This window comes from Zalophus californianus, chromosome 16, assembly GCF_009762305.2.
Source record: "Zalophus californianus isolate mZalCal1 chromosome 16, mZalCal1.pri.v2, whole genome shotgun sequence".
Taxonomy (NCBI): domain Eukaryota; kingdom Metazoa; phylum Chordata; class Mammalia; order Carnivora; family Otariidae; genus Zalophus; species Zalophus californianus.
Window position 1 is genome coordinate 26,336,210 of NC_045610.1, and position 23,867 is coordinate 26,360,076.

Consider the following 23,867-nt stretch of genomic DNA (forward strand, 5'->3'; position numbering starts at 1 on the left):
CAATATAATATTTAACTAAAATTGACATAATATAAATATAAATATTTTTAAACCAAAAATATATGTGCATATGAAAATACATATATGTAAACAAATACACACTTTTTTTTTTAAATGACTATGACATTCTAATACTTGGCTCTAACTCAAATTTTAGAATTCCATATGTGAACATCTACAGCTACCTGGTGGCTGCTAATAATTTTTATTCTAAGGCCAAAACCACAGAATACTTAACAATGTACCGAAACTACAACACAATTTCACATATAAGAACAAATGTGAGGCAGAATAATCACCTTTTTTGACTGTGAAAGAGCAAAGTTCTCTCATGTTGTGACATATTCTGCAGTCATTTATTCTCCTTGGGGATGAGAAACTAGACTAAGAAAAGGTCTCCTCAACCAGGGGAAAAAATTCTCCAAGGAAAGGCCAATCTCTCCATTTGTCTTCTACATCCCATTGCCTCCCAAGGACATCAGTTCAGGGAGTCTCCCTTAAGCATTATCAACCTTACCTCTCCAGTAAGTTACTCCCAACAACACATATTCTCTCAGCTATTTCACTTAAAAAAAAAAAAGCCCTCTCCTGACCTCATTTCCCTCTCAGATTACCACATTCATTGCTTTCCTTTCTTTACAACTCCTCCAAAGAGCTGTCTCTACTCATTGTCTTCAGTATATCTCCTCTAATTTTTTCAATTCACTACAATCGAGCTTTCTCCTACCACTTTACTAGTAAAACTGTAAAGGTCAAATGACCTCCAGCAAGCAATATGCAGTCATCAGCTAAGCCTGTCCTAACCTTAACTGATCTAGCAACATCATTTGACATAGGTGATCACTGTATCCTCCGAAACATTCTTCTTCCCTTGGCATCCAAACATCATATTCTCCTGATTCTCCCAAACGCCCGTCCTTGGTGATCCAAATTAATGTCGTGATTTTAAATATATATATATATATATATATATATATATATATATATATGCACTATTATATACTAAAGACTCTCAAAGTTTCAGTCCAGGTATCTCCCCTGAATTCCAGGCCAGTATATATATGTATATAACAGTGTATATATGTATATAGATATATATAACTGTCTCTTTAACATTGCCACTTGAAAGTCTTTCAGACATCTCAAACTTAACATGTCTAAAACTGAGCTCCTGATCCCCCACAAGTCTGCTCCTTCCCCAGGCTCTTTTATTTTAGTTGACAGCCATTCTGTCCTTAGGCTCAGGCCAAAAGCCTCCACATCAACCTTGGCTCATGTCTCTCAAACCTCATGAGTCCATTAGCAAACCTCTCAACTCTACCTTCAAAACGCATATACCCTGCTACCAGTCCAAACCACACCTCCTTTCGCCTAGAATCTTACAAAAACCTACTAACTACTTCCTCTAACCCCTCAGTTCTTTTCCCAAGATTCAATCTAGGCTGAGTTGTACTCCTAACCTAAAATCTTTAACTTTCCCACTGAGATCCATCAGACTGTTACATAAAGAACAGCAGCTTCACAGGAGGGGCATCCAGGTGGCTCAGTCAGTTAAGGGTCTGCCTTCAGCTCAGGTCATGGCCTCAGGGTCCTGGGATCAAGTCCCCACAGCAGGCTCCCTGCTCAGCGGGGAGTCTGCTTCTCCCTCTGCCTCTGCCCCTCTGCCTGCTCATGCGCTCTCTCTCTCGCTCTCTCAAATAAATAAATAAAATCTTAAAAAATAAAAAATAAAAAAAAATAAAAAGGACAGCAGCAACCAGGAACACTGGGTTGAACTAAGCATGTCACTGGGGACTGGAAAACATAATCTTTAAAGACTCTTCCAGCCCTAAAAAACTCTGAGTCCTTGTTATTTCCTCATGGTATAGACACAAGGGTTGGCTATACTACTCTTTGTACTTTCCTGTGTTAAAAAACAAATTTTGCTAGATATTCATGTATGTAAAAAAATAAGGGTGTATCTTGGTCCCTGCTACAGTATTCATGGTCTGAATTCTTCCCCAAAACACCTCCTTGTAATTTATTCTTCCACTATCTGTGTCATATTCTTTAACAGAATTCATTACAAGAGGATAAAAGTGAGAGACTATCATCTAATGCTTATTATTAGCCCATCTTTTGGCTAATACAACAAAGACTATAATTATAGTTATGAGATATCATCTGTATAACTCTAACAATTATAGTCAGAAAAGAAAGCAGCTGAGAAATTCACAGTATATTTAAAACATAATACTTCAGATCAATAAAAGAAACTGATCTGCCAAACACTGAAAAGTAACTTCTGATTTATAGCTTTCAAGAAGTAAAATAACTCAGCTGTGGCAAAATAACAACCCTTTGAAGAATTTTTCCTGCATGTACATAGTCAGTGCCTACAGCTTTCTGACATTTTTGTTCAAATACGGAACTACATGCATTTAGCAAGCCTAAAAGACAAGTGAGTTTTCTTTTCCAAATATAGAAAAACACACTGCTTTATACTGATATCTTCTATGTTAAATCTGATCTTCTGATATTACATTTTATTTTTATTATTTTTAAAAGATTTTATTTATTTGACAGAGAGAGAGACACAGAGAGAGAGGGAACACAAGCAGGGGGAGTGGGAGAGGGAGAAGCAGGCTTCCCCTCAAGCAGGGAGCCCGACGCGGGGCTCAATCCCAGGACCCTGGGATCATGACCTGAGCCGAAGGCAGATGCTTAACGACTGAGCCACCCAGGCGCCCATGACCTTCTGATATTATAGAAAGTAGCTGTGTTTGAAAGCCCAGTTCAATGATAATTTTAATGTCAAAATGAAACTGTTATTTTTTTCTACTGTTTTTGACTAGATTGTTATTCTTTACCTAATGGAAGGGAGGCAGGGCAAAGAATGAAATCAAGCAAAACAATTTTCAGTTATACTTCCTTCAGGTTTATCTCTTAATTTATCAGCACTTAGTAAGGTCCCTAAAATTATTAAAATACAGACAATTCAGTTATTAATTTAGCCTACTAAGAAAAGGGCTGAGAGCCTCAAGGGGTGGTTATGTGCCCACACATATATGTATTTACACATCAGAGTATATAATGCCTAGACTACAAAGATTACAGAATGATACTGGAGCTTGTTAGAATATCTGACCTTATTTTCTCACATGACAGCTTGGAAAGTAACAAAATGTAAACAAATAAAATGAACTATCACTAGAAACACTCCCCCATGTATATGTACAACTTACCTAAAGTCTTTGTGTTTGCTAGGAGAGCTTCCTCATAAGACAGTATATAATAAAGCACCAAAAGCTGTGCTGTGATACTGAACCGTTGATTAAGGCGGATGTTATCACCCTGGAAGTAATATTATAAATACTTTAAAATACTGTTAAATTTCATGAGTGCTTTCTTGATGGTAAATGCACTTAAATTAGACTATTCAGTGTCACTGTTCCCAAGCTCAGATAAAATGGGAGAAACACTGCCATGTTTGCATTAAACTCAAAGAGACAACTTGAAGTTTAAATTTGAGATGGCATGGGAGATCAAAGGCAACATGCTTAACAGTCCTTATGATTAAAAAAAAGACTTCAGCTGTTCCTTAACAGCAATTCCATCAGGCTGCTTCTGAAAAAGGTTTACAGGAGTCTCAAGTATTACCTGGAATGAAGAAAATAACTCCTAAAAAAAAGAGTGTACATTTGAATACATTTGTGAAAAATATAACCATTTTTTCCTTCTTAAAAGGTGGAGAGAGAAAGATTTTCTTCAAATTTCCCATTTGAATCTAAGTATACCTTAGATTCTCAAGAAGCTAAACAAAGCTCTGTTGACCGTGTTGAAATGTCACATAATCCTTTGTTAAGCACACGCTCTCCGGGGCACTCTTTAGACTTTAAAATGGAGCTCTTTTAAAGAATTCCTCAGAAAGTGCCTCTTCAGCAAACTACTTGGAACTAATACCATACTTGTAAATTTCATAAGTGATCTGAAGAAATGTAATCCCATTTCAGATTCAGAACCACCTAGAAGCCCTCTAATAATCAAAGAAAAAATATGGAACAAGTCAGAAGAATAAAAGAAAAATCAGCTAATAAATGTACAGGAACTACTATTTTACCCCAATGACGCCTTGGAAAATACTGAGAATCTCCTGTTCTGTGACTGGTTGATTTGTGGCTTCTGGATTAGATTTAGATGCAGGAGTAAGTATGGAATTTATGTACACATCAATCAGAGGAAGCAATTGAGGATGAAGTGGAGTAGAGGTCTCACACAGCTGTCTATAAATCCAGTCCTAAAAAAGACAGTTATAGGCACTAAGTCAATTATGGCAATAAGAAAAAGTGAAATTTAGTAAAAACAAAATTTACATAATTTATGAATCAGTGAAACTATTAACTTCTAGCCGCTACAAATACATTACCCTGTTTCACAACTGTCTTTGATCTAAAAATATATGAATTACTTTTATATCCTAATCAAGACTATTGTCCAGTGGAAGATAAATCTATAATGATGAATTTGGGTTTTGAATTTGGACTTTGGGTTTTTAATCTCTTAGTTTTTAAGGAGTAGGGAAAAATATTTTAAGTCCCTACTGTATCTCTATTTAGAGCACCATCTGTGTTGTAGAAGACCCCACAGCACAGAGGAATTGAGGGAGAGGGATAGTTCTTCACAGCAAATCCTCAGATAGATTAAGAAAGTGGCCTTAGCAACCTCTTATGGGAGACCATCACTTAACTATACATGGATAGAGGATATGTGGATACATTGGGTGTGCATTCAGACTCTTAACTCTTATCTATTTCACTTACTAAAAACATAAAGAAGTAGAAGACACAATCTACCTGGAAAATAACTTCACTAAATCATGAAAACAAGGATAGTTAAAGGTGATATATCAATGCATATATTGTTCATTGTTCTTTATAAATAGAAGAGCCTCTAGAAAAGGCTCATATCTCTTTACCTTCCAGGACTTATCTTTCTCTTTAGAAGGCCTTTTAACTGTTTGATATAGCCAACTATAACTAATGGAAAATATGTCAAAATATGTATATAAGTGTTAGCTGTCCTTGTGACAAAAGTACAAATACTGGTCATGGCTGACAAGCAACTTTCTCAGTTTGGTGAACAAAACCAAAGTATAGAAAATGGCAATTTCTTACCAAGTTTTAATGAAATAGCCCCATGATATTACTGAAATTTTAAATGGATTAGTAATACTGTACATTTTGTCAATAACTTAAGAGTTATATTGTTTAAAAAAATCTGAAATTAATTATAGTCCTAGTTACTATATATCAATGATTAGTAATTAGACATATTTCATACACAAAATCCATAGTAGAAGCCTATAAACTGAAACAGAACTAGAAAAAAAAAAACATAAACTTGGGTTGTAGCTTGAAATATAAATGTAAGATCATACTTTTATTGACACTTTGTGCTTGGTAAAGGAACGACTCCTGAGAAGCTGGTAAATACAATGAATAGGCAAAAATCCAGTAATGTTGGCACTCAGGTTGCTGGTGACAGGGACCCGAACAGCATGAGCTGTGACAACCTAAAAGGGAAAAATAGTATGAATACATATGACAGAACCAAATATAAAATTATTCTGAAAGAAAGAGGATTAGCAGGTAGTGTCAATACTTAATACAAATGTAGTCCCTAGGAATGAATGAGAAAAACTAATTATTACATGATTTAATTTTTTCTAGATGATAAGGCAGCATACATTTAGGGATTTGTAAAACACTCTAATTTTTTAAATTTGTTTTTTAAACATAGATATGTTGACAGTAATGTAGTAAGGTAAAAAAATATAAAATTTGGAATCATAAAATCTGGACTCAGTGATTTTTAGATAAGTCACTTTATCTTCTGGGCCTATTTTCACATTTACAAAATGGGACAATACAGTCTTATCTGCCTCAAAAGGTTTCTGTGAGGGGAAAAAAACTGAAAAATATGTTTGAAAAACATATGTGAATTATAAAGTATCAAATCTTTATATGTGACATAAATACTCTGTGATAGAGAATTTTTATTGTGATTCTCATTGTGTCATGCACAGACTTCTAATGGTTTTCAAAGACCCTCCCCAAAGTTGTCCAGTGAGTTCAAATAAAAACATAAAAAATAACTTACAAGTCTCCTATGTACTATTTGTGTCTGTTTTGTGGGAGTGCATGTATATTGAGGGGAGAAAGGAGAGCGTGGTAAAGGGATGAGAATATTATCCTAAAAGAAGCAACAATTATGCATCCATGAGCATTTTCAAATATGTCATTTTTTCAGAAATAATTGTTTTTTTAATCTGAAGTTTAAATTGACAAATTAATCTGGGAATTAATCTTAAATTTCAGAATTGTCTCTTTGGCTGAAAAAATAAAATATCCTTAGGTTTACCCATGGACAAAAGTGCTGGGGCCAAATAAGAACATGTAAATACAAGAATACAGAATTTAGGCGTGCCTAGGTGGCTCAGTCGGTTAAGCATCCAACTCTTGATCTCAGCTCAGGTCTTGATCTCAGGGTCATGAGTTCAAGCCCCTGGTTAGGCTTCATGCCCAGCGTACTTAAAAAAATTTTTTTAAAGAATAAAAAATTTAGACTGTAGCTTATAATTTAGTTAGAAATGAATGTTACAGCCTAAAAGTTTTAACAGGTCTCAATTTTATTTTTCTCCTGACAAACCCAAATGATCACCCCATGTGAGATCCCTACCATCAGTACTGAAGACCATATTCTTAAGCATTTATTTAACATCTCCAAAATATATAAATTTAAAACATGCGTTTGTATGTAGTAAGTACATGGGATTATTCTTTACAGATATTTTAAAGATTAAATAAACTGGGGCGCCTGGGTGGCTCAGTCAGTTAAACGTCTGCCTTGGGCTCAGGTCATGATCTCGGGGTCCTGGGATCGGCCCCCCGCATCAGGCTCCCTGCTCGGTGGGGAGTCTCCTTGTCCCTCTCCTTCTACTTGGGCACTCTCTCTCTCTTCCTCAGATAAGTAAATAAAATCTTTAAAATAAAATAATATTTAATAAAAAATAAAGATTAAAGAAACCATCACTGGAAACTAAAAAGGAATAGAAAAAGACCATAGTATTCTCTTAAACTGAGATATACAAGTTTTCCCCCAAAGAATGTTGTAAAAGAAAGTTAAAGAAATACCTAAGAATAACGTGAAAAGAAGTACCTGCTCAGTAAAAATTTCCTGTGTGAAGATAGTCTTCATCCTGCTCAAGGAGCTTGGCTTAATTACAATCTAAAACAACCAAAAAAATTCTAACAGCATGCAAAAATATATGAAGCACATTTTTCTCTGATAAATGTATTATCTAACAGGACTGTGATATGTAACATTAATGTTCAAATACTCTATTTCAAAAGTAGCTTCTCAAACCCAACATTTAAGTGTGCTTTTGCTCAGACACTGAACCAACATACAAAAGTACTTAGTAAATATTACTATCAGCCTTTCAAGTCAGTGGGAAGAAGTGGATTATTCAATAAATGAAGGTGAAATAGCTACCTTTCTGGGGAATAAATAAATAAACAAATATATACATACAGATATATATATATACCTGCACACATGATACTATATCCAAAATGAACTCTAAGCGTACTGAAGATTTAAATGTGAAACACAAAGCCACAAAAACATTGGAGGAAAATATAGGTAACTGTTTCTTTAAACCTGAAGAAAAACATTTTTTTCATTTAAAAAAAAATTTTTTTAAAGTAATCTCTAGGGACGCCTGGGTGGCTCAGTCGTTAAGCGTCCGCCTTCGGCTCAGGTCATGATCCCAGAGTCCTGGGATCCAGCCCCGCATCGGGCTCCCTGCTCCGTGGGAAGCCTGCTTCTCCCTCTCCCACTCCCCCTGCTTGTGTTCCCTATCTCACTGTGTCTCTCTCTGTCAAATAAATAAATAAAATCTTAAAAAAAAAAAGTAATCTCTATGTCCAACATGGGGCTCAAACTCACCACCCCGAGATCCAGAGTCATATGCTCTACCAACTGAGCCAGCCAGGTACCACTTTTTTTTTTTAAAATAAACATTTCTAAGTGTAACAGCAAAGTAGGAACCATAAAGGAAATACTAAATACACATAAAAATAATTTCCACATAGCCAAAAAGACTCAGAGGAATCAACTGCAACATTTGTATACTTCTCACTTTTAAAGACACTAAGGACTATAATATATGCTGATTTAATAGTAACATTTCAAGAGGCGCCTCGGTGGCTCGGCTGGTTAAGCGGCTGCCTTCGGCTCAGGTCATGATCTCAGTCAGGGTCCTGAGATCGAGCCCAGTATCAGGCTCCCTGCTCAGTGGGAAGTCTGCTGCTCCCCCCATTTATGCTCTCTTGCTCATACTCTCTCTCTCAAATAAATAAATAAAATCTTAAAAAAAAATAGTAACTTTTCAAGAAAAAAAATCGGGGGGAGGGAATACAACCATATTACATTATAAGTCAACTATAAAATAAAGCCCCATTTCAATATTGGATAAAATGTGTGTCTTGAAATCAATGAAATATGATCTGGGATCAAGCCCCACAATGGGCTCCCTGCTCAGCAGGGAGTCTACTTCTCCCTCTCCCTCTGCTCCTCCCCCTGCTCACGCTCTCTCTCTCTCAAATAAATAAATAAAAAATCTTAAAAAAAAAAAAACAGCCAAAACAGATTTTTAAAACTACCAAAAAAACCCCACTATAAACTATAACTAAAAAAGAATAATAATTAAAACTACAGTTTCCCTAGTAATGGATGAAATGCAAAATAAGTGAGATCATCTTTCATCAATCAAAATTGTAAAGATTAAAAAGAATGGTAATGCCCAGTGATGGTGAGAGTCCAGTTAATTGGCACTCTCATTCACTGATGAGAACAGTTAAACTGGTATAATCTTTCTTAAAGGTATATGGCAATACTCATTAAACACCTTAATATCATTATATTTTTTTTTACTTAGTAACTGCCTTCTAGAACTGTTTCCTAAGGAGCTAATCCAAAAACTGTTTAAAGGAAGCGCCCGCCTGGCTCAGTTGGTAGAGCATGCAACTCTTGATCTCGGGGTCCTGAGTTCAAGGCCTACGTTGGGTGTAGAGATTACTTAAAAAAAAAAAAAAACTGTTTAAAGATAAACATATGTGAGTGCCTCTGTATATATTTATGTAAATAAGGATAACCATCTAAGCACCATTCAAAAACTAGAAAATTTACATAGCAAATAAGAAAGGATCCATTAAGAAAGTCATGATTGGTGCATAAGACGGACTACGATACAATCAATGAGAATTATATTGTATTAGAACATTTAATCAGGCTCCCTGCTCCGTGCTGAGTCTGCTTCTCCCTCTGCCCCTCACCCTGCTCGTGCTCTCTCTCTCTTGCTCTCTTTCTCAAATAAATAAAAATCTTTAAAGAACATTTACTGAGGAAATGTCATCATATATTAGTTAAGTTCTTTAAATATATACAAAATATATATACCAGTGTAAAGGAAGAACAGACACAAGAATGTTAACAGTAGTATACTTGATATCTGGAACAATGAACAATGAAATAATATTCTTCCTTTCTTTTGTGTTATCCAAGCTTTCTATATTTTGGGTTTTCACAACTTTCTATATTGAACATCTTTTATTCTTGTAAATAAATGTTTTCATAATATATATTTTTTCTAAGAGCTCCTGACAAAATTTTAAACTGTTAAACTAAAATTACTTCAAAATGGAAACAAAATGTACTGTACACTACAAAAAAAAACCACCCAGCTTAGAACTACCTTCCTTAGAAAGAAGATAAAAGAAAATTACCTTCATCCCCAAAGTGGAACAGACCAAGTCAATGATAGCACTAAGTTGGTTGCTATGAAAGTACATAGCAACCAATAACAACATCTCCCCAAAAGAAGCAGAGACACCAGAAGTACTGTTGAAACAAAAAAGAAAATATGAATTTCCAAAGAGGATAAGAAACACTAACTGCAACAAATTAAGTCATCTTACCTTTCAAAATATGCTTCTTCTTTTATCATCCAACTTAGCCACACTACCATTAGCTGCTCCTGTTCAGGTGTACTATATAAAACATACAAAAAAGTCACTGGCTTAAACCAGGTATACTAGCATAAGAATGAGAAAACATTCTGGAATTATTTTTAGCAGAAATTATTTTTTCCTTCCTATTTTGAAATATCAATTCAAATTAATTGCTTGTTGAAGTGGCCATTAACTGTCAATGAAATATGAAGTAGTTCCAGAGATGAAGAATAAGGGCCTTTTGCTTTTCTTTATGAATGTGAACAGTAAAACCCTCTCAAAGGCTTAATTACTGCATCTGCAAGTTGGAGTGAAATTCCTCTCATTTTTTAGAAAAGCAAAGACCTTCTGGGATTAAAATGGTAGAAGAACTGTATTAACGGTTAATATTTCATATGAAAAAAATCTAGAGTTAAAGCAGTCATCAAGAAGTCACAAACTGAGTAGTAGAGCAGTTCCAAGGAAAATATATTTAAAAAAAAAAATTTTTTTTTATTCATTTGAGACAGAGAGATAGAGAGAGAGAGCATGAGCAGGGGGAGTTGCAGAGGGAGAGGAGAAGCAGGCTCTCCGCTGAGAAGGGAGCCAGATGTGGGACTCAATCCCAGGACTCTGGGATCATGACCTGAGCTGAAGGCAGAGGCTTAACCATCTGAGACACCCAGGCACCCAAGGAAAATAAAATTTAATTTACAGAAACATTTTTTTAAGTTTTTTTTTTAATTTATTTGACAGAGAGACACAGCGGTAGAGGGAACCCAAGCAGGGGGAGTGGGAGAGGGAGAAGCAGGCTTCCCGCTGAGCACCTGCTGAGCAGGGAGCCCGATGCGGGCCTTGATCCCAGGACCCTGGGATCATGACCTGAGCCGAAGGCAGATGCTTAACAACTGAGCCACCCGGGAGCCCCTTACAGAAACATTTTGAGCAGAACTCAAAATTATAGAGAAGTAAGTGATCACTATTCAAAGAACAAGAAAAAAGATCTATGGGTTCATGAGACATAAAAAATGATTAACAATGTTTTTAAAAGGAATTCCAAGACTTACATTAAAAGGTACAAGTCAACTTTGACTTGTGAAAATAATTTTGATTTTCTTCTACTTCACTGCAGTGTAAATGGGTAAAACAAAAAGCAACTGAAAAGCCTGCTATCCCATGCTAAGAAAATTTAAAAGGTCATTCTCAACTATAGCTAAACCATTCCACTAATAAAAGACAGCATTACATAATAGAAAGATAACAGCCTTTAGAGCAAGGCAGAGCTCAGGAGGAATCCTAACTCTATTAATTATTGGTAATGAGATCTCAAACAAGAAATTTAAATGATCCTTCTAAACTTTAACTCTCCTATCCAAAAATACAGATAGAAATACCCACCTTCTAGAAGTAATGAAGATTAAAGATAATGTTTAGCAATTACTTCAGGTAAAGAGAAAGGAAAGCACTTGATTCTATTACCTAATTTCACACCCTCCTAGAACTCCAAACTACATTAAAGGGATTTTCCCAAAAGGCATAAATGCATAAGATGATACTGAGGAACGACAACACAAACTACTAGGAGCGAGAGCACATTCTGAAGAGTGGTAACTAACTCAGCAGACTCAAGAAAGCAGAATACTAAACTAACATGAGGGAAAAGCTAATCCACTTTATACCACAGCATCCCCAAAGAGCTCAGGAACTGACAGCTCCAGGCATTTCTGGGAGGGAGAGTGAAAACAGACTAAATTAAAAAGATCAACAGTCTATATAGGAGTAGACCTCCAGATCACCTCCTCCATTTGACACAATTAGATGAATCCCCATCCCCCAGCAGAGAGAAGACTGGAGATTTGTGCTCTGGAGATGGTGAAAGAGGATGTCTCTGAACTGAGGATCAACCAGGGATATCTGGGACACCATTCTAAAAGTAGAATTAAGTGAATGATTATACTGCAGGTTTAGATCCCTAGCCCTTAACCCTCACTTTTTAACTTTGCTTATGGGTTTCTTTTCAGGGCTTTACTCCCCAGGCAAGACAAAAGTCTTCTCTAAGAATGTAATAAGCCCAAGAGTTTCCGAAAGAGCCACCTATGCATTAAAAGATTCAATCTGCTTTTTAGTTCCTTACTCTTTTTTTTTTTTTTAAGATTTATTTATTTATTTGAGAGAGAGAAAGCACACAGGAATGAGGGGGAGGCACAGGGGAAAGAATCTCAAGCTGACTCCCCGCTGAGCGCAAAGCCTGATGTGAGGCTGGATTTCACAACCCTGAGATCATGACCTGAGCTGAAATCAAGAGCCGGACCCTCAACTGCCTGAGCCACCCAGGCACCCCTCCTACTCTTAAATATAAACAATCAAGAATGATCAAAGCCCTGAAAAAAAATTTCTAACTTGAAAAATAGAGACCAAAAAAAGCAGGAAAAAAAAAAAAACTTAGAGAAAAGCAACAATACTAATAAAACTTCAATCATCATGATTAATATCAGAAAAATCATGCCACCATGAAGCAACAGCTACCGTACAGAAGAAATAACCAGAAAACAAAAAAGAGCTCTTAGATATCAGAAGTGACAGAGGATTAGAAGTTGAAAACAAATCCTTGAAGGTAGAATGAGCAGTATCTTTTCAGAGTGATAAAAATGTTCTAAAATCAGATTGTGGTAATGGTTGTACAACTTTGTAGATATACTTAAAACTACTGAATTGTACATTTTAAAATGGGCAAATTGTATGGTATGTAAATGGTCTCTCAACTAAGCTGTTTCTTAAAAAGTAGAACAAGACAAAGATAAGGAAAAGAGGAAAGGGTAAGAAAATAAGATAATCATTTCAGAAAGTCCAATATCCAAGTAAGAGATGGTTTTGGAGGGGCCCCTCGGTGGCTCAGTCGGTTGAGCGGCTGCCTTCGGCTCAGGTCATGATCCCAGGGTCCTGGGATCGAGCCCCGCATCGGGCTCCCTGCTCAGCGGGGAGCCTGCTTTTCCCGCTCCCACTCCCCCTGCTTGTGTTCCCTCTCTCGCTGTGTCTCTCTCTGTCAAATAAATAAAATCTTAAAAAAAAAAAAAAAGAAGAAGAAGGAGCCTGAATATCTTGAGAGGAGGGTCAGATTGGCAGAGCTTGAAGTTGCATCAAAGTAAGTACACAGAATAAAGAGCAAATGAAAACCAAACAAACAAAACACAGGATAATTATTAAGACAAAAAACAAGTTTTGCAGAAGAAAAGTTATCATCTACTGTGTGGCTGAGCCCCCAGGAGAGACAATCTGAACAACTATATATTTGTCAAAGCAAACTTGCAATATAACCGTACTGGGACAATGGGAAGATGGAAAGGATATGTAGATACTCTGGGGGGAAGACAAGAAGGAGACAACTAATTCCTCATCTCTCATTGTAGGAAATCAACGATTACTCCTAAAATCGAAAAATCAAAAACATGGCAAATACGAACATGTTATTTAAAGATGTGGAAATAAAAACCAAAAGAATCAGCTAAAAGAACTGAAGAAAGTTGAAAGAAGTCGCCTTGAGGGAAGGGCAACAGGATGGAAGGGAATAGGGACTGCTCTTCGCATTACCAAATCTTGAAGAACCAGAATGACTCCTTCAACTGGCATACAGCAGATGCTACTGAGGCCATTTACTAAAAGATAATACCACCTACCATTCCTAGACCAATTTTTCTAGTAAGCTCTCAATTAATGCTATACGTGCATTTCAATAAACAAAAGCAGACCCTCAGAAAACAGCAACCTATATAGAAAGGTACCTGACAAGTGTAGAAAAGGCCAGCAGCATACAAAAGGAAAGCGAAACGAAGCGAACTCCAGCTGGCGTAGCAGGAGGACGGCTTGTCATCAACTGCAGCAATTGCTCAGCTTCTTCTTCAGTTGGTCTAAAAAAGGGATATATTATTAGGCTTTACTTTTGTTAGTTGAGAGAGGAAGGGAGAAAAAGGAACTTCCCAAGAGTTTAACTTTTCAGATATAAATTCTGAGCTTTATAATGATACCTTCCTATTTATAAAATCTTTAATACTTTAAATCATTAAAAGCAGAACTGTTGAGCTTACAACGAGGGCTTTTCCTCAGACACAAATACACGCAATCCTCACTTGGCACAGTAGTGTGGGACCATAAAAATAACTATGCAAGCTGAAACTATGCATCTTGATTGAAATAACCAATGGGGAAAGTTAAATGTTCATGACCTTTAAAATTTGCCAAAACGTCAAAAACTCTGTCAGTCATAATGCATAGGGAAGTGAAAAAAAAACAGCAAATATTTATATAGTGCTCTATAGTTGAAAATATTACAAACACTGGGAATTAAAGTGGTTTTTTTCTTAATTTATCAAGAATAGTTTGAAAAGCCCTTGCTTTGTTCTCATTGTATATCTTTTTTTTTTTTAAGATATTTTTTATTTATTTATTTGACAGAAAGACAGAGAGCACAGGTAGGCAGAGGGGCAGGCAGAGGGAAAGGGAGAAGCAGGCTTTCTGCTAAGCAGGGAGCCCGATGCGGGGCTCAATCCCAGGACCCTGGGATCATGACCTGAGCCGAAGGCAGCCACCTAACCGACTGAGCCACCCAGGCGCCCCTCTCATTGTATATCTTATAATGTGGAGTGAACCTCTTTCTCACGCCTTGATGAACTGTCATCTCCCTTTCTAAGTTCAGATCTAATTCCAACATTTTATCCTTTGTTATGTTCAGTCATGGAATATCTAAGAGTTCCTTTAATGTGAAGATTTTTGCCAGAATCACCTCCTCTGGGGCGTCATCCTTTTTTTCACAATGACTTTCCTCAATCATGTTGACAAGGGCACCTTCACTAAGTTCTTCTGCTATGTATCTAGGGTTTCTCAAATGGCAGCTGCATCGACATTGTCATGATCAGCTATTCCATTTATGTTTGGTTCAAATGCCACTTCCAGTGTTACCACCCTCGTTTCTTTGCTACACATTCATCTTTCTTGGCCAATTTCTTCTTTCAATTATTTTTGTCAAATGACACATGGGTCTATCACTGAGACAAGGCAACAGTACAACTCTGCACTTTCCTGTCTGTTCATCAGCTGAGTAATAGATTGGCAGTGACTGGTCCCCAACAACTTTAAAAGAAATGAGGTGCGTCTGCTATTCACAGACCGTCTTGTGGCTTGAAGAGCTCTCGGCAAAATTTGTATATCATACAATTATTTCGTCAATGTATCACGGTAACTGATATATTAGCTGTTGAGGGAACAGTGTTATTTAACTAAGCCAACGCTAAGTTTAAGTTAGTGAAATTCAGAGACATGCAAAGTGAGGACTGTATGTATAACGGTTGAGATCATTATTCAAAAGGATGTAGTGCAGTGACTCCATAAGAAACCTTGTGCTTAATAATCACTACATATCAATTTTAAATAATCTGTGATCTCAGTTGTGAAAGGAAACAGGAGAGATTTACTTCAACTAGCTGCATGGGCTCAATAAAGTATCACTCACATATCATTCACTTTAGTCATGTCAAGCTGTGGTAAAGTCACAGGTTTTCTTAAACTGCTCTGGCCCCTCCCATATCCACATAATTCTATTTACAATCCGACAAAAATAGATGGATACATCCCCCCTGGGAACGTTTTTGCCTTAGGACTTTATTCTTAATATAGGCCAGCCCACTGCCTAAGCCCAACAGAAAACCCAAATCCTCAGAATAAAAGGCCTTTGGCTCACTTTCTTGGGATTAGAAACAAGAAAGTAAAATGATAAAAAGGTAAAATATCAAATTATTGAATACTTGAGTCCAGCGATCCCCATCAAAGCACAGTACAGACGTAAGAGCGCACTGGCTTTCACAACATGCTCTTCTTTCAGCCCCGAATACACAGACACACTGGGCTCCATCTCCACATCAGCTTCTTCCACAATGCGGGTACTTCTTACTGTGGGAAGAATGCCCATCAACTCCAGAAGAAGCTGCCTTCTCATTTGCCAAAGGACAGAACTACTGGTCTCTCTTTTTCTCTGTAAAAAATATGGACCACAAAAGGAAGGAAGCATGGAGCACTTAAGGATGCTCAAACGAAACTCCCCCGTTAAACATTTAAAACCGACCCATTTGAAGAGGCTGTCAGAACTGCAGAATCTCATTTTAACCAAATGAGCAAACTCAAAATTCACTGATTCCTTTGAAGAATACTCACCTTAATCTGGATTGGCTGCACAGAAAACACTAAATTAATGACAATTTGAACTGTAAACTATCATTTAAATGGTTAAACATTAAACTTGCAAATACATAATGACTAAAGGAGTCATCTCTGATACAGTAGAAAGTGCTCAGATTTTGGAGACAGAACATCTTGGGTTTAAACAATAACTTAGCCATTGATTATGTATGCTTACCTCTCTGAACCCCACTTTCCTTAATGACAAGGAAGTGAGTATTTTATTAATAATATTTAACTCCCAAGGGTGTTGTAATTAGGAGTTTACAAATCTATCACCCTCACAGTTCTTCAAGCAAGGATGTCTTAGTCATCTATTACTTGGCAGGGCCTACCACTGTGCCTTACACATAGCAAGCACTCAGTATCTTTTATACTGATGAATGAACAAAAAAATACATATGAAAGCAGTTCTAAACTGTAAAAAACCAGGCAAACATTAGTCATTTTTAGAATGTTTCTAAGTAAAATATAATAAGCCTGCATTTTTAATAGGATTAGGTATAAATAAGAGAAATTTACTGCACACAAAGGACAATTACAAACAAGATGAACATACCAAAGTGCTTAACACAGTGCCTGACATATAGAAAGCGTACAATAAATGTTCACTTCCCTTAAGCAAAGCTTAAATTAGTTCTCAAAAAAAAAAAAATTGTTCTCAAATGGGCTAGAAATAAAGTAGAATTTGGAATATAGAAAAGTATGGTGAGCCAGTAGCATAAAAAAATGACTGGAGGACCAGGCAGTACTGTCTAATTCACTGATTTCAACAAGATAAAAATCAGTCTGCACAGAGTCCTTCATAGAAACTCTATTTACAGAGTTACCATGAAATGTTTTTTTTTTTTTAAGATTTTATTTGTTTATTTTGAGAGACAGAGGGACAGAGGGAGACGGAGAAGCAGACACCCTGCTAAACTGGGAGTCCAATGTGGGGCTCGATCCTAGGACCCTGAGATCATGACCTGAGCCAAAGGCAGACGCTTAACTGACTGAGCCACCCAGGTGCTCCACCACGAAATGTTCTTTGAAAAAGTAAAATTTCTTATAATTTAAAAACTGTTGCAAAATAATACATATTCATCAATAGATGAATAAACAAATAATATTTGTATATACATACAATGGAATAATATTCAGCCTTGAAAAAGAAAGAAATTCTGATATATGGTACAACATGCATGGACTTTGAAAACATTATGATAGGGTGCCTGGGTGGCTCAGTCAGTTAAGCGTCTGCCTTCAGCCCGGGTCATGATCCCAGGGTCCTGAGATCGAGGCCCGCATCGGGCTCCCTGCTCTGTGGGGAAGCCTGGTTCTCCCTCTCCCACTCCCCCTGCTTGTGTTCCCTTTCTCGCTGTGTCTCTCTCTGTCAAATAAGTAAATAAAATTTAAAAAAAAAAAGAAAACATTATGATAACTAAAACAAGCCAAACTCAAAAAGAGAAATACTGTGTGATTCCACTTATATGAGGTACCTAGAACAGTCAAATTCATAGAGATAAAAAGTAGAAAAAAGTTACCAGGGGCTGGAAGAAAGGAGGAATGGGGAATTATTATTCAATGGGTACAGAGTTTCTGTTTGAGATGATGAAAAAGTTCTGAAAATGAAGAGTGATGATGGTTGCAAGATATTGTGAATGCCACTGAACCACAGACTTAGAAAGGATTAAAACAGTAAATTTCATGTCATGTGTATTTTACAATAAAAAATATCTATTAAAATTACAGACTATAATAACTTATTCTGATGACAAATCTAACCCAGAACCCTAGAGATTCCCAAAACTCTTTCAGAGGGTCCAGAGGTCAAAAACATTTCCTTAAACATTATTGGCCGCTTCTATTCTCATTTTCTCACAAGCGTACAATATAGCTTTCCAAAGGTTCTATTAAGCCAGACATTAAAGAGATTTGCAAAAATGTAAAACAATACTACTCTTCTCACTAAATTTTTGGAAAATATGGTTATTTTTCATTAAAAATATGTTCATATTTAATACAGTTATTATTTTTAAATGAATTAAGTAGAGGTGCCTGGGTGGTTCAGTTGGTTAAGTGTCTGCCTTTGGCTCAGGTCATGATCCCGGAGTTCTGGGGTCAAGCCCCACATCGGGCTCCCTGCTCAGCAGAGAGTCTGCTTCTCCCTCTCCCTCCTCCCTGCTCCTTCTCACTCTCTCTCTTTCAAATAAATAAATAAAATCTTTAAAAATAAAAAAATAAAAATAAGTGAATTAAGTAAATATTTCAAAGTTTTCAGTTTTCATTTCTTTTTTTTTTTTAAGATTTTTATTTATTTATTTGACAGAGACACAGTGAGAGAGGGAACACAAGCAGGGGAAGTGGGAGAGGGAGAAGCAGGCTTCCCGCTAAGCAGGGAGCCCCATGTGGGGCTCGATCCCAAGCTGAAGGCAGATGCCTAATGCTGAGCCACCCAGGAGCCCTCAGTTTTCGTTCCTAATATGTTAAATATCAACAGATAAAAGCACATAAACAAAAGCTCTTTAGTAACCCCCAGGATTTAAAAAGTCAGGAGTTCCTGAGACTAGAAGTATTGAGAACCACTGCTCTAATGACATCATTCTAAAAGTGTTTCTTTCTCTTTTACTAGTTGCCAAAATATCCTGATTCTTAGCCTATAAGATCTTTAAACCCTCACCTGCTGTCCATTTCGGATAAAAGTTCCAAACCAAGTCCGGACTTTCGCATTTATTCCAAGAAGCAAACCGCTAACAAAACAAACCAAGTCACTCACTCCATCTTCACTAGCTTCATTTTTAGTATGATCCAACGTCAAAGCCACTCCAAGCCCTGGCAAGTGACATTCTTCCACCTAACACAGCAAAGAAAACAAACTGAACTGAGAATCATAAGGAAAGGGGCCAGGACACTTCAGTGTTTAGATGTTTTAAAGCTTCTAAAGTTTAGAAGAAGGCATATCCCAAAACATAAAAACCCAGAGAGGATGGTAATAATATATCCAGTATATAATTCCAAATTGCTACAAGACTCTAAAACCACCCTGGGAAAATTTCTGATCATAATACAAAGGCTTTTGTGTCATAAAAATAATAAGATCTCCTACCACCATCCCTCGAACTTTGAGGGCCTGAGAGGGATTCATTTTACATAAGAAGCGTAGTGCATCTGTCCTGCGCCTTCCTCCAAGACTTTCTTCATCTTGTCGTTCTCCATTTTTTATCAGACCCCTGCAAACTGAACATTTAATAGCCACTATTACTTTAAGCTTTCAAGTAAGATGTTAGAAACAATTTCTTCAGCCTTTGAATTAATCATTTATGTGGAATAGACACTATAGAAGAAAATGATCAGGGAATTTGAAAGCACAGCAATAGAAACTGGCTAAAATAAAGCACAGAATGAAAAGAGACTTAAAAAATGAACAGTGACCTGTGGGGCAATATCAAGTAGTCAAATATAATTACAGTCTCAAAGAAAAAGAAAATGGAAAATGGAGGACAAAAATATATTTGAAGAAATTTTTTTCAAAGTTGATGAAAACTAGGGCGCCTGGGTGGCTCAGTCGGTTAAGCGACTGCCTTCGGCTCAGGTCATGATCCTGGAGTCCTGGGATCGAGTCCCGCATCGGGCTCCCTGCTCAGCAGGGAGTCTGCTTCTCCCTCTGACCCTCTTCCCTCTCATGCTTTCTATCTCTCATTCTCTCTCTCTCAAATAAATAAATAAAATCTTTAAAAAAAAAAAAAAAAAAAGTTGATGAAAACTATAATCACAGAAGCTCAAGCAGGATAAATACAAAGAAAATCATATTGAGACCAATCATAATCAAAATTCTGAAAATCAGTGGAAAAGAGAAAATCTTAAAAGTAGACAGAAAGAAAAAATAAATAAAAGCAGCCAGAGAAAAAAAACAAACATTATACACAGAGAAGCAGAAATCAAAACTACCACAGACAACAGAATGACATCTTTAAAGAGCTAAAAGAAAATGTCAACCTAAAATTTTATACCCAGTGAAAAATATCTTTGAAGAATGAAGACAAAATCAGGTTTGTTTTTTTCAGATTAAAAAAAAAACTGGAAAGAAGCACCTGGCTGGCTCAACCAGTAAAGCATGTGACTCTTAATTTCCAGGTTAAGGGGCACCTGGGTGGCTCAGTTGGTTAGGCGACTGCCTTCAGCTCAGGTCATGATCCTGGAGTCCCGCATCGGGTTCCCTGCTCAGCAGGGAGTCTGCTTCTCCCTCTGACCCTCCCCCCTCTCATGTGCGCTCTCTCTCTCTCTCTCTCAAATAAATAAATAAAATCTTTAAGAAAAAAAAAATTTCCAGGTTAAGTTCAAGCCCCTCTTTGGGTGTAGAGATTACTTAAAAATAAAATCTTTTAAAAAGTAAAAATAAAACTTGAAAAGCTGGAAAAATTTGTTGCCAACAAACCTGACCTGCAAGACATGTTAAAGGGAAATTATACCAGATGGAAATGTGAAGCTATAAAAAGGAATGAAGTGGGGCACTTGGGTGGCTCAGTCTATGAAGCGTCAGACCTGATTTTGGCTCAGTCCATGATCTCAGGGTCATGACACTGAGCCCCATGTCAGGTTCCTCGTTGAGCGTGGAGCCTACTTAGGATCCTCTCTCTCCTTCTCACTCTCACTCTCCCTCTGTCCTTTTCCCCTCACTCACACTCTCACTCTAAAATAAAATTTTATACATATATATAATTAATCGCTAAAGCAAAAGTAGTAACTATGTATTCTGAGTCTTGTAACACATGTCAAAGTAAAATCTATGACAACAGTAGCATAAAGGACAGGAGGGGGAAATAGAAGTATATTACATTATATGTAAAGAGGTAGAAAATCACTGAAAGTAGACTGCCATAAATTAAAGATGCATACTTTTTTTTTTTTATTTATTTTTTCTTAAGTAGGCTCCATGTCCAGCGTGGAGCTCAACACAAGGCTTAAACTCATGAGCCTGAGATCAAGACCTGAACTGAGGTCAAGAGTCGGTCGCTTGGGGCACCTGGGTGGCTCAGTCAATTGAGTGACCGGCTCTTGATTTCAGCTCAGGCATGATCTCAGGGTTGTGGGATCAAACCCCACCTTGGGCTCCACACTCAGCTCAGAGTCTGCTTCTCCCTCTCCCTCTGCTCCTCTCCCCACTCACACTCTCTCTCAAATCAATAAATAATCTTAAAAAAAAAAAAAAGTCAGACACTTAACTGACTGAGCCACCCAGGTGCTCCAAAGATGCAGACTTTAAACCTGACAACAACAAATGAAGAAATAAAAATGAAAAGAAAAAATTAAGCAAAGACGTATAGCTAATATGACAATAGTGGAGATAAAATGGAATCCTAAAAATTTCAATCCAAATGAAGAAAGGAAAAAGAAACAAATAGAAAATAGCAATATGATATACTTAAATCCAACCATCACAACAATCACATTAAATGGTCTATGTAAAGGGTCTAAACTCTCCAATTAAAAAGCAGAGACTATAACTAAATTAAAAAAAAAAAAAGATTCAACTATACTTGTCTACAGGAAACCCACCTTAAAGATACAGATTTTTCAAAGAGATGGATATATACCATGTAAACAGTAATTGTAAGCTGCTATGGCTGTATTAATAAAGCAGACTTCAAAAGAAGGTATATTACCAGGGATAAGGAAGGACATATCATAATGAAAAAGAAAAAGGCTCAACTCATCATAAAGATATAACAATCCTAAATGTACATGGACCCAAACACAGCTCCAAAATTAATGAAGCAAAAACTGACAAAATGAAAGGAGATTTTGTTTGGAGGAAATTGTTTGGAGACATCAACACTCCTCTCTCAGTAACTGACAAAACACATAGACAGAAAATCAGCACTAGCACAGTTTTTACAAAAAACTTTTATATATCTTGTGATATTCAATAAATCTCTTAGAAATGTAAGGGAAACGTTATTATTAATATCTCATTTTATATATGATAAGTATCTTGATGATTACCCAAAAAGGGAGTGACAAAACTAGAAATTATGACTGCCACATCCAGTGTTTTTTTTCCTCTTTAGCTCCCAATTCACAACCTTGCTCAAAAATGCTTTTATTTTTATATCACACAGACCCAAACAACAATCTCCAATCAGTAGTAGTTTGAAATAGAGGTGAAAATTTTAGTTGATTTTTCTCAATTTCAACTTTTCTGCAAACTGACAGCAATAAGGCTAAAACACAAAGGGTTTGATTGCTGCTATTTCTGATTACATGCTATCTTGCATTGCACTCTGGATGTTTCACAGATATATGTCTTCTTCCCTTTGCTCCATGAACATAGATTTATAGCTTCTAGTTCTTTAATATTTTTACTGTCCTATTATAGTACTGGTGTCTAGTGACAAAAAAATTTTCTTGCACACTCACCGTACTTAAATTTGTAATCTCAAAACAATTTTGAAATCTTCTCAACATTTCTACAATGAATAATCACTAATAAATTTTCCAAAGATAAAACCTCAAATAAAAGCACATAAATATTTCTTCTTAGCTCAAAAAGCAGGTCCTGTATCTGCCCAAAAAAATTTCTTCAATATCCTATTTTAAAGTAATATTTACCTTCATTAAAACTATCAGGAACATTGGCCACCAACAGACATAAGAACCAGGCACCATTTCTAACATGTAGCAAGGCTTCAGCTACATCTACTATAGGAAGCAGGGAAGGGAGCTCTACAAGAAAATAAAGTCAATGTTACTACTAAGGAGTGATATTTCATTGTATTATACATAAGCATTTTTTGGACATTTCACAGATGTCATCTAAAAGCAATTAAGGTACTTTCTTTTCATAGTCTAGAGCTGAATTGTCCAGTAGGATAGCCACCAGCCACATGTGGCTATTTAAACTAACTGAGGTGCCTGGCTGGCACAGTGGATGGAGCATGCAACTCCTGGTCTTAAGGGTTGTAAATTCAAATTCGAGCCCCACCCTGGGTGTAGAGATAACTTAAAGATTTTTTTTTTTTTTTTAATTTATTTGACAGAGAGAGAGAGACACACAGCGAGAGAGGGAATCCAAGCAGGGGGAGTGGGAGAGGGAGGGAGAAGCAGGCTTCCCGAGGGGCAGGGAACCCAATGCAGGACTCGATCCCAGGACCCCGGTTCATGACCTGAGCCGAAGGCAGACGCTTAACAACTGAGCCACCCAGGTGCCCCGAGATAACTTAAAAATAAAATCTTCTGGGCGCCTGGGTGGCTCAGATGGTTAAGCGTCTGCCTTTGGCTCAGGTCATGATCCCAGGGTCCTGGGATCGAGTCCCGCATCGGGCTCCCTGCTCAGTGGGGAGCCTGCTTCTCCCTCTGCTTCTCCCTCTGCTTCTCTCTCTCTGTCTCTCATGAATAAATAAATAAAATCTTTAAAAAAAATAAAATTTAAAAAAATAAAATCTTTAAATTAATTCAAATTAAATTTAAAAAAAATAGTCAATCCCACTAGCCATATTTCAAGCAATCCGTAACCACATGTGGCTAGTGGCTACTACTACAATGGAAAGCACAACACGCACCACTGCCACTGTGACACTGGACAGTGTGGGCAAGAGGGATTTTCATGAAAATCTTTGCATTTTTATGTCC

At 36.8% G+C, this 23,867-nt stretch overlaps 1 protein-coding gene across 6 annotated transcripts in view; it reads right to left on the reverse strand.

Moving 5' to 3' along the window:
- The window catches only part of INTS2 (integrator complex subunit 2), a 53,254-nt gene that overhangs the window by 24,275 nt on the left and 5,112 nt on the right, over nt 1-23,867 (reverse strand). For 5 of the 6 annotated variants that reach the window (XM_027626470.1, XM_027626472.1, XM_027626474.1 and 2 more), the window contains 11 exons: nt 22,848-22,961; nt 19,345-19,475; nt 18,919-19,092; nt 15,827-16,053; nt 13,811-13,936; nt 10,020-10,091; nt 9,828-9,942; nt 7,198-7,266; nt 5,417-5,551; nt 4,100-4,276; nt 3,225-3,333 (listed from right to left, as the gene is read on the reverse strand). In XM_027626470.1, coding sequence (XP_027482271.1) covers nt 3,225-3,333; nt 4,100-4,276; nt 5,417-5,551; nt 7,198-7,266; nt 9,828-9,942; nt 10,020-10,091; nt 13,811-13,936; nt 15,827-16,053; nt 18,919-19,092; nt 19,345-19,475; nt 22,848-22,961 — 1,449 coding nt within the window. The remainder of the gene's footprint in view (nt 1-3,224; nt 3,334-4,099; nt 4,277-5,416; nt 5,552-7,197; nt 7,267-9,827; nt 9,943-10,019; nt 10,092-13,810; nt 13,937-15,826; nt 16,054-18,918; nt 19,093-19,344; nt 19,476-22,847; nt 22,962-23,867) is intronic. The other variant, XM_027626476.1, reaches the window with a different exon arrangement.